The sequence below is a fragment of the Aedes albopictus genome, chromosome 2 (genome assembly GCF_035046485.1).
Source record: "Aedes albopictus strain Foshan chromosome 2, AalbF5, whole genome shotgun sequence".
Taxonomy (NCBI): domain Eukaryota; kingdom Metazoa; phylum Arthropoda; class Insecta; order Diptera; family Culicidae; genus Aedes; species Aedes albopictus.
Window position 1 is genome coordinate 507109795 of NC_085137.1, and position 12158 is coordinate 507121952.

At 39.2% G+C, this 12158-nt stretch overlaps 1 protein-coding gene across 1 annotated transcript in view; it reads right to left on the bottom strand.

Annotated features, from left to right (window-relative positions):
* LOC109413053 (uncharacterized) overlaps positions 1-12158 on the bottom strand; it is a 554573-nt gene that overhangs the window by 279563 nt on the left and 262852 nt on the right. The window contains exons 6-7 of the mRNA XM_062854506.1: positions 2599-3226; positions 1401-1834 (exon numbers count right to left, since the gene is read on the bottom strand). Coding sequence (XP_062710490.1) covers positions 1401-1834; positions 2599-3226 — 1062 coding nt within the window. The remainder of the gene's footprint in view (positions 1-1400; positions 1835-2598; positions 3227-12158) is intronic.

A 12158-nucleotide genomic window follows, 5' to 3' on the forward strand; every position in this document is an offset into this window, starting at 1 on the left:
TACGAAAAGATCCTGGACCGACCGGGAATCGAACCCGTCACCCTCAGCATGGTCATGCTGAATACCCGTGCGTTTACCGCCTCGGCTATATGGGCCCTTTTAAAGCCATGAATAGAGTTATTACTTTTTATACTAAGAGGCAACTGGTTCCAATATACAACGCCTCGTGCAAATAGCGATTGACTGTAGTAAGCCGAATGATGTTGAGGAATCAGGTAATTAAGATTTCTGTCACTTCGCGTAGGATTTAGCTTCGTAAATAAATAATCAGGCTTTTTAGATAACATTATTTTAAATAGGGTGACACATATTTTAAACTTGTAAAAATTTGAAAAGTTACAGCCAATCAGATCTTTGTGGCGATGAGAAACTCTAGATAATCTATTCAAATTGTAAACGTATCTAACACAAGCATTCAGAGCTAGCCTTAACTTATCAACTGATGATACCAAGGCATTTGAGAATAGAAAATCACCATATATAAAATGAGGTAGTATTAATGATTTAAACAGTTTTAATTTGGCTTGTGTACTAAAATGTCTTGTTGTTAGGTTCAGTCTTTTTAAAGAACCATAAATCTTACCACACTGAGCATTAATATGAGCATCCCAATTTAGGTTGGATGTAAAAATTACCCCTAAGTTATTGACTTGATTGACAAACTCAATTTTCTCACCATCCATGTATATATCAGGATAAAAAATTGGGTTTCTATTTCTATTTATACTTTGTTACAATTTCCTAGTCGGGACGAGCTATAGGGCACTGCACTGTTTTGATTTTGTATGGGATTTTGACGTTTCGTGGCCTTGTTGTTTACAAAATTTCTGTAAGAGTGAAAGAGAAGGAGATACTTTCATGCACTGCCCTATAGGTGGTAGAATTTAGACATGTCCAAATGACATTTTCAGCATTGCTTGCTTCTGTGTTTTTGCATGAACACAATCTGTGTAAAATGAATGAAATAGCTTTGGAATTGGCCTGATCACGGTCGGGGAACTGATGGAGGCGCACGGTATCTAAAAACGTTCAGAATTCATTACGTACGTTAAACGTGCTGAAATCAAAACAGGTGAGACCCAAAGCATCAATCAAATATCATTTGAATGATAACTCAAACGGAAAAAAGGAGCACCTTTATTCATTCGTCAAACGGCCAATCTCGCCCATCCAAATGCGTCACCATCTGGGGCACCGCATTTTGCAAAATTGGTACCAATTCAACTATTTTCCAACGCAAACTCAACCGTTAAGTGTGCAACCAATCGTGAAGAGTTTGCCCCGATTTGTTGGACCATTCGGATCGCGCGCCCCGTCATCGTCGTGTCTCTTCGATGCAGTGTCGCGTTGGTGTCGTGACTGTAGTGTGATGCTGGCTGACTGTAAACTGACCGACCTACCGTTTCTCTGCGTGTCATCATAATTTTCCACCTGACTAGGCCTTCGCTGTTGCTGCTTTAGCGGCGATTTAGGCGTTTCGTCCCCTTTCAAAGTTTCGCTGCTGGTCACCGAGCTGCGTTGGCAGTGGCACTCGAGACATAGGGTGCTGCTACTGCTGCTGCTCCTGGTGCTGCCATCTGACGTTCCGCCGGGTGATTGTTTCTTACAGCAGCGATGGTGGTGATGGTGACAGTGGCGATTGTGGCGCTTGTGAAAATCACCATCCCACAGGTCGAATCGTTGAAATTCTTCGGACCGTGCATCGTACGGGCCAAAAATATACTCTCCGTCGGTGAAACTGACGAAGCGGGTGCTATTTTCGGATTCCTCGGGTCGTGGTGGCACCGGCGGCGGGGGAGAGGATCGTGGTGCCGTCACGGCCGTTGTTGTGCTGCTGCAATTAAGGTAAGGTAGCCGAATGGATGGGCCCATGAAATATAGGAAAGTCACTTGGAAAAATAGAACTGACATATACATTTCAATTTTTTTGACGTAAACAAGGGCGTTGTCAAGGGAGGGCGAGTGATAGGTGGTCATGTTCAGTGTTCACCTACACTGAAAAACAGGAAAACTCAAATTTGAGTATTTTTAAACTCACTTTTGAGTTCTTTTTTGCATCCTATTTCATTCGCTCTCTTTATTGTTGTCAAAGAAAGAATAGCAAAACAACCCAACTTTGAGAGTTCGATGCGGGAAGCCAAAATTGAGTAAGTGACATAGAACCGAAAGTTGAGTAATTTTAACTGATGGTTGAGTAAAAAGAACTTTGACTTTAGGTACTTTGGCCGAATACGCCTAAATGCAAACTACCTACCTCAACATCGACTTCATCAACTCAAAATTGGCTTCCCGCACGCAACCTCGAAGTTGGGTGGATTGAACTCACTTTTGGGTACTTTCGTTTCTCCGTGTACAGTCTGGCCTACACTAAACAAAATCCGCATTTAGATTCTATGTACCCGCCTATTCAATAAATTTGCAATTAAGTTTTGCATTCAGAACGTAAATGTTCTTCATAAATACATAACACATTTGAAATATACATGCCAATAGACACGATCCGTCTATTACTTTTTATATGCAACCTTGTGTACTGAACAAAACGATTTTGTTCGTTTTGTAGAAAACACATTTCCCAAATTTTATGAGCCTATTTACCTTTTGCCACCGGTTGACGCCTCCCGCTCGGCGTCCAAAAATGCGTCGATTGATTTGTGCAGCGGAACGTGAGTTTGCACTACGATGGACGGCGCCGCCCGGCGATGGAATCTGTTGACCATCCGGTCGTCATCGTCACCATCGCCGTCGTCGATGAACCCCCGAGGGTCATCGGTAGCATGGTTGGTTCGTCGAAGTTTGCTGCGCAGTTGTTGCTGCTGCTGCTGCTGGTCCCATCGGTCACCGCCTAAATTACTTGCAATATTTACGTTTTCGCTCAAAAATTTATCATCCGTTAAATTTGTTTTAAAATAATCATCAGTCCGGCGCAGTAGTTGATGACGGTGGCCACCACCGCTAGTGTCAGGCACTACTGCAGCGCGATTATCGTCCCATCGTTGTTTGGCCGTGGGACCAACATCAACAGCAGTAGCAGCAGCAGCAACAGCAACGGCGTGGGCAGATGGCGTTGGGACCGTAGATGAAGTTGAATCCTGACGACAGCTTTGGGATATTGTCGGATTGTCGACCCTGCTCCAAGAGCTCGCACCGTGGTACGAGGACGGAGACGACGGCTGCAGTAGTGGGCCGAACGCTGGGCTTGGGTTGCGGTTATCGCAGATTTGCGCTGTAATGGGGCAATTTCAGTTTAATTGAAATGGTGATAGCCTGAACGGATGGATTTTTGGCAAACGAACAGCAATAACAGGGACGACGGAAATCCGGGATTGGATAATGGGAGGTTGCTTCCTGGCCTAGATGGATGCAGATATAGTTTTCGGCGGAATGGTGGTTCGTTTTCTGGATTTCATGGTATCAATAAATCGTTAAATCGAAATCGAATTAACCCCAGTATAATGATAGCTTTCAATCATGGCTCAATGGACCATGGCCTGTAATGATGCTGAATGCTGTGTATTGTCTTGCCGGTTCTAGGAAATCTTGATTTTTTTTGTTAGAATTTTGCAATTGATTAACCCTCGAGCGATCGCGCTGTTGTTTTTTGTACAAAACGTTGACAAAACCTCGCTTCTTGTACTCAGCATTGGCGTGGTGCTGACGCAGGTAGTCAACCGCGCGAGTTACGGAAGGTTAAAAATCGACTATTGATTTTCATTTTCTTGGATCAGAAGAAAAAGAAGGATATATGTACAAAGAACGTAAACAACAAGTTTCATGGGTATATTTTTTGGAAATCTCTAGAAAAATTGAATGGTGTCATCGAGGTTACTCCAAGCTACTCACTGAGTAACCAGCTCTCCAGAAAAAAAGTTAAAAACAAACTTAAAAACAAGTTTTAGTTTTGGAAATTCAATCCTGTTTTTGTCCATAAAGAATTTTAATCCAATTTCAAGCTGTTTTTGCGCTGATGAACTCAAAGTTGGCCTCAAATCCTTCCCAGCCAAGTTGAGTCAATTTCAGGCAATTTGACCCACAAAGCCCTCCATGACAAAGAGAACAAATCTGCCGATAATACCCTTGGGCACTCTTTTCTGTCAGGGATTCCTTCTGAAACTTTCCTGAGAATTTCTTCAAGAATCCTTTTCAGAATTCTTTCACGGATTTCCTTAGAAAATCGATAGATTCAATCTTGAACTTCTCTGAAGTTCCCGAAAGAGTTATCCAAAAACTAAGAACTTGTTTCAAAAAAAAACCTTGCATTGATTCCATCCGAATTTGTTGCATGGATTCCTTTAGAAAACACTTCAGAGATGATTTACTTCAGAAAATCTTGCATGGATTCCTCCAGAAGTTCTCCAGGTATTATTTAATAAAACCATCCATAGATTGCCACAGAAAGTTTTCCAGAGTTCCTTGTGTTTCCTTAGAAATTGCTGGATTAAATCTCTACTGAAATTCTTTGAAAAAAAAAATTATCCACGGATTTCTTAAGCAAAATTCTGATGTTTTCAGAAAATCAGAAAGTTCAGAATTCCTACAGAAATTTTGTAAGGGATTTCTTCAGAATATTTTCAAAAGTTTCCATCTAAATTTTTTTCAGGGATTCCTTAAAGCGTCGTCCACAAATTACGTAACGCTCTAGGGCCACGGTTCCCAACCTTGGCTCTCGCGACCCCCCAGTCTGTCGTCACTGCGCTTTTCGTAGAACAATCTAAGCGTGCTTGCAAGCGGTTGGTGGGTCGCGAAACGGAGGTTGGGAAGCTATGCTCTAGAGGAAGGGGAGGAGTATGGCCGAGCGTTACGGCCCATACAAACAAATTTGGGTTTTCATACAAAAAAGCGTTACGGAGGGGGGAGGGGGGTTGGAAAATGTCGATTTTAGCGTTACGTAATGAAAAATCGGAAAATTTCCCTTCCAAAATTCTTTCAGCGGTTCCTTTAGAAATTTTTCCATAGATTCTTCTAGAAAGTCTTTCATGGATGCCTTCTAAAATTGCTCAATGTACAGGGGATGGCCAAAATGTTTGGGATAGGCAACTTTTTTTCTCCCACAAAAAAATTCAACATGCTGTAACTTTTAATAGAGTGCATCAAAAAATCTCAAATTTTGACTGTTTGTCAACCTATTATATGTGCATCATTGGTACAAATTTGGGCTCGATTGATTATTTTTTCTCGAAGTTAGAACCGTTCGGCTAAAACACTATTATTTAGACAACTCATTTTTGAACTGTCATATCTCGGAAACCAGTGAACCGAATTGAATGAATTTTTAACGATTATCAACAATATATTGATACTTAATACGACGTCATAAAATGTAATATTTTTTCACGGCGAATTAAGTTATACCGGATTGAAATTTTTACCCATATAGAGTAAAATAAGTCATATTTACAATACCACACAAAAATTACTGAATGTGTTCTTCCTTCAATCTAAATAGGCTCTAATATATTCGATTAGAGGTAACTTGAGAACAGAACTGGAAAATCTTTGGATATCAACACTAAAATTTATTGACATTGATGTAAAAAAATTACATTTTTTCGAGAAAAATCGAAAAAGTGTCAATCCATGATAACTTTTTTCAACGTTTAAAAAGTACCCATGTTTTAATTGTTTGTGAAGCATTTACATATTGTTAGTGTTCGTTCAAAATTTCATTCAATTCGGTTCACTGGTTTCCGAGATATGACACCTCAAAAATGAGTTGTCTGAAAAATAGTGTTTTACTCGAACGGTTCTAACTTTGCGAAATATTAATCAATCGAGCCCAAATTTGTACCAATGATGCACACATAATAGGTTGACAAACAGTCAAAATTAGAGATTTTTTGATGCGCTCTATTTAAAGTTATAGCTTGTTGAACTTTTTTGTGAGAGAAAAAAAAGTTGCCTATCCCAAACATTTTGGCCATCCCCTGTATATCTTCAAAAATTATTCTAGGAATTAATTCATAAAATTTTCCAATGACTTGAAAAAAAATCCAGATAATATTAATACAGTTTCTTCAGAAAATTATTACATAATTTCTACAAAATTTCCCCAAGAATTTGGCCTAGGAAGTTTTTTCATGGATTCCTTCTGAAACTTTCTGATATTACTACCGACATTCTTCTAGAGTGTCATTTAGAAAATCATTCAGAAGGAAACGGAAGTTTCTCTCATGAATCCTTCATAATTTTATTCAGGGATTCAAAAGGTATATATAATTCTTAATTATTATGATTTTCAGCTTCAGGCTGATTCATGTACGCATTCAGAAGTTCTTTTAAAGTTTTTTGTCAGAGATTATTTCAGCCATCTTTTTTTTTTTTTTTGAAAATTTTCTGGTAATTCCTTCAGCAATTCGTACGGGTATTTCTTCGCGAACTCCTCCAGAGATTTCGCTTGTGACTCCACTAAAATTTTTCGCAGGAAAATCTCCAGGAATTACTTCAGGGATTCATCCAGAATATCGAATATAAATTTCTGCAGAGATTCTTCCAACATTATTTTCAGTAATTCCTTAAGGAATTCTAGAGATCACTGCAGAAAACCATACAGAGATTTTTTAAGGAGTTCCAGTAGTATTTCTCCCTGGAGGAATAGTACTGGAACTCCAGAAATTCCTCCTGAATTTCCTCCAAGGATAGCTCTAGGAATTAAAAAAATTCTACAGCAATTCCAACTTCTCAAATTATTCAGATTCAAACAGGATAAATACGCTCAATAAATTCTTCTGGAAGTTTCATTAAGCGTTTCCCAAGAAGTTTCCCCTGGTATTCTTTCAGAAACTTCTTCAGAAATTCCTTTTGATATCCCTTCAGCCATTTCTTTAGATTTCCTTCAAAATTTCTTCAGAGATTCTTCCAGAAAATCTTTTATGAATTCCTTCTGAAATTGCACTATGTATATCTTCAGAAATTACTCTCAGAAAAACTCTTCTAGGGAATCTGTAAAAAAAATCCTCGGAATTTCGTGCAGATATGACATTAACCATTTAGTAAGAAATTTCTCAAAACATTCGTTCAAAAAAGTTTTCATGGATTCCAGCTGAAACTTCCAGCTAGGATTATTTTGGGAATTCTGGATCTAGAACACCATCAGAAGATTCTTCAGGGATGGAAGTGATTCTAAAAAGAATTCCAGATATTTCTGCAGAAACTCATACAGAGATACTTTCAGAAGTTCCAGTAGTATTCCTTCGTATAGGTCCCCAGAAATTCCTTCAGAATTTCCAGCAAGGGTAGCTCTAGGAATATGTTTACTGATTCACAAAATTCTTCAGAATTGTTTTCTCGGAACTTCTACAGCAAAACCAGAGGAAATTTATCAAGAACTGAAAATCATACATTATGTTTTAGGAATTTCAATTTATTCTCCTTGGAGTTTCACCAAGTGTTTCCCAAGAATTTTCGGTTGGTATTCCTTCAGAAACTTCTTCAAAATTTCCTTTTGAGACGCTTTCAGGAATTTCTCAAGGATTCCTTCAAAACTACTAGCAGAAATTTCTCCGGAGATTCCCTCAGAAAATATTTTAAAGATTCCTTCTAAAATTTCAGATATCCATACTTCAGATATAATTCTAGGAATTTGTTCATAAAATTTTCCAAGGACTCTTTCAAAAATGCTTCCAGCGAAACTCTTGAAACAATTCTCCGGAATTTCCTACGAATATGCTCTTAAAAATTTCTTCAGAAGCTTTCTAAGAGGAAGCTTTTTTTATTCCATCTAAAATTTTGCATTAATCGAAAGTTTTTTGGATTAATGCAAAAGGGGAGGTGGGTCCCCTTTTGCTCCCGATTTTCTGTCGCTATCGGCTTTTGATGACATCGACGAAGGAGCTCCACTTTGGTGATCCAATTGTGAGGCCACCTTGCATGAATTATATATCACAGGCATCTATTGATGAAGACCTGCAGCCGATGAGTGTTCTTTGCTGATGCACACCAAGTTTCACTTGCGTACAACAGCACAGATTTCACGTTCGAGTTATAAATTCAGATTTTGGTGCGTCGACTCATCTGATTGTTTTCCATGCATTTCTTAAACTCGCAAAAGCATCAGTTCTCGACTTTTTGAACCATGTACCTATGTTGATCTTGGTACCGCCATCGGCCACCATTTGGCTACCAAGATATTGGAAGCTTTCGACGTTATCTACTGCTTGCCTAGCTACCATGAAGCTGGAAGGGTTGACCGTGTTTACATCTAACGATTTGGTCTTGTTGGCATTGATTTGCATTGAAGCGATTGACAAGATCATAGAGTTTGTTCTGCTTATCAGATTGCTGTTGGGTTAGAAGAGCAACGTCATCAGTCAATTCGAAGTCATTTAGGTGTTCCATGGTAATGGATTGCCACAGCAACTCACAATTTGGTTCACGATCAATTGCATCTACCAGGATCTCGTCACTTATGATGAGGAACAATAGCGAAGATAGGATACATCCTTGACTCGCTCCAGCAAATACACGGATGGGATCGGACAAAACACCGTTGTGCAGTACTCTGCACGAAAATGCCCTGAACTGTGCTTCAATGAGGCCGATGATTTTCTCAGGGAGATCCTTGCGCCTAAGGGCTTCCCACATGTTTCCACGATTGAGACGGTCGAAAGCTTTTTCGCAATCAATGAACACCAGGTAGAGAGACTCTTGGAATTCATTGATTTGCTCCAGAATGATACGGAGCGTGACAATATGGTCCACACAGGATCGTCCAGCACGGAATCCTGCTTGCTGCCGTCGGAGAGTTGCATCCATCTTCTCCTGTAATCGGTTAAGAATTAATAACTGTGGAAGTGCTCAAGGAACACTTAGTTGAAGAGAGGCCGGCCAAGTTCCAGTGCGAACGCAGATCCATAAAGAAGAAGAAGATGAAGAAGAAGAAGAATAAGTAGAAGGAAAAGAAGAAGAAGAAGAAGAAGAGTAGATTCTAATATAAAATGATGTTAACAGATGTAAATACCATAGATTTTGATTAAAAATGGTAGAAAAAAATCATTTTCCTGAAATAAAATAGCTCTTATATATCTATTGTGACCACTTCCATAAGAAATACACGTGAAATCAAAGTTGAGAATATGGCCAAAACTGGTGCAGTTCTTCTCTTATAGCCAATGCCACTTTCATGCAATAATCAATAATTAGCTTGTTTTTTTTTTGCCTTTTTGCTTCAAAATATGTATAGATATAGTTTTCATTGGAATCTTGGCTATTTTTATAAAAATGATTTACGCTAGACTAGCCACAACCGGTGCTCGTATCCTAATTGCTTTTCACCTAGGATCTTTTCACCATCAAGCAGTTTTGTAAATTTCATATCGGTGCTTTAATCAGTAAGGCGTCAAAGCAATCGGTTTGTCAACTTCTGCAGTAGTGCTTTTTAAAAACTGCAGCCAAATAATTCAATTAAATGACTGCGCACCGATGAGGCTACAATTTTATTGAGAATTCAAAAGTATCATCGCTGCTGATTGAAAATGCAATCAATGGAATCACTAACAAACATATAACTTCAAAAACCGAAAAAAAGAACCCCGAACTATTTGCATCATCATCATCATTAGTAAGGCCACTCGTCCACATTTGGATGCAGCAGGTCCCTCAAAGTCCATCAGCATGTGTGGTTATATGAATATTGTTCACTGAAAAGTGGTTCGTCACTCTCGAGCCTTGTAGGTACGCAGAAAATTCGATCGAAAATTTCGTCCCCTCCAAAATCCGAGCGCGCAAATTTGACGCGAAGGATTGAATTGGGGAGAAAAAAAAGTTCCGTCGAATAAATCACGAATCCCAGCCTGGGTAATAGCGAAAAATAACACCGAAATGGATTTCTGTTTTTGTGCAAACGCCACACCGGATGAAAATGCTCGAATGGCCACTTCAGAGAAATTAAAACAGACCGAAACCGGGAAACCAGTGGAAGGCCTGGACGGGACAAGGAGGAACCAGAAAGCCCATTCATAAAAACCACCTCTTAACGGCCACGAACGTGGCGCCCGGTCCGTGGTGGGTAAACACACTGGAGCTCACAACTCTGACCGACGACCGGTCGGTGGCCGCGTTCGGAAGCTGGGTTCGAAAAAAGAAAGGACAATAATCCCCCGGCTAGGGATCCGCGCGCACTCGGAATGGCACTGACCGAGAGATGCACCGAGGTGGAGGCGGAGGCGACCGCCCCTCCCAGATGCACTTCAGTCCATACAGCGCAGCAGCGTTTCAGTGAAGTGGCGATTGTAATTAAAATAATGCAAACTCTTTTCTGTCCGATTGATCGGAGGTATTGCGGCCGGATGGTCGGTAGGTATCTGCCGGTGTAAAGTTCCTCTTATTATTATTTTTTCGGTAAATTACTCGCCAACACGTTGGGCTCTATTTGCTCGGGATTTACCAACTGGGGCAAATGGAAGAAGAGAACATGCAAAAAAGTTATTGTCTGTGTTTTCACGTGATTTGCTTGATCTGCTTTTGGAAGCATACCAAGTATTCATTTGTACATGAAAGACGCTCAAGCTAGTGCGATTTTTTGGGTCCAGACGTTCGTTCGTTGATAGTGTTTTGAGTACCACCTCGATGGGCGTGAAAAGTATTGGTGAGCTCGTTTCACACTACTTTTTCCATTCATACTAAACAGTTTCTTGCAGAGTTACGTCTAGATATTCAAGCGAGAATTCCTGCAGGGATTTCTGTAGGAGCTCCTTCGTAGATTTCCCTCAAATATTTTTACAAGAGCTTTTCTATTGATGCCATCAGACAGTTTTCCAAGATTTTTTTTTTCAGAAATTCTTGTTGGAATTCCTTCAGAGATTTTTTCAGGTATTCCTCCATATATTCTCCTGGGATACGATCAAGAATTACTCCAGAGATTTCTTGAGGATTTTTTTTAATTCCTCCATGAATTATTCCTCGGCAAGATAAGAAAATTCTCAAAAGATTCTTCTAGAAGTTCCTCTAGGGTTTTCTCCAAAACTTCTTAGAAAAATTCCTACAAGGACTGCTTCATAATTGAATTTTCAAATTTATTTAGACCTTTCTTCAGGAGTTCTGTCAGATCTTTTTTCCAGAGATTTATTCCTTGACCCTTCACGAGGATGCTTTCAAGCAATATTTCTAGGAGTACTTGGAGAGGTTTCTTTAGTTCGTCTATTTATTCTTTTAGAGATTCCTTAAAAAAAACATTTTTAGAAATTTTCTCATTGATTCCTTGAATTATTCTCCCAGGGCTTCGGCTCTTTAAAATTGCAGCAAGCCTTCTTCTTATATCTTGCGAAATTGTACAAGAAGTTCCTTGGAGCATTTCTCAAGGAGTTGTTTCAGGGATTACTCAAGAAATTTCACCAGGGATTTCTTCCGAAACTCCTCAAGAGTGTTTGTTTGAAATCTCTGCAACGATTTTCTCGTAAACTACTCTAGAAATTTATCAAAAAATTTCTTCAAATATCTCTTTAGCAGATTATTTAATTGTCATTTACTGGCTATACCAATCGGCTGGTATGTCTAAAATAGACGAAAAAACTTAAATTTAGAAGACAAAGTGTGTGTTTAATTAACAAATTAAGGGGTAAATTTGTGAAAAAAAATACTACTTGTTGTGGTGAGATTTGAACCCACGACACCGCATCGCGATTCCGGCGCTTTAACCAACTAAACAACAGAACAACTTACGAATCTGTGAAACAGAAAGTCAGGAGTTTTTCATTTGGAATTCCTCCAGAATTTTCTCGTGAAATTTTTCAAGGATTTTTTTCAGAGAAACCATAGGCAATTCTTTCAGATATGCCCCCAAGGGTTATCTCAGGGAATTCCCCAGAGATTATTTTAGAAATTTCTTCAGAAATTTCTGACCTACCAGAAAATTTTCAAGAATTACTTCTTGAAAAATCCACAGATATCTTCAGGAGTTTTTTCAGAGATTCAGGAAATGCTTGAGGGATTCCTTTGGAAATTTAAAAATTCTCACACATACTTTTTGTTATTTTAGGAAGAACCAGTAAAAAACAAATTCTGGTGAAATCTTTGAAGAAATCTCAGGAGTTGTTTCTGACGAAATAGCAGGAGCAGTTTCAAAAAGAGCTTTTGTGGGAATTTCTGCAGGAATCCCTGAAGAAATTTGCAAAATAATTTCTGAAGAAGCTATTGCAGGAAATTTTAACCCGTTTGACTCTAGA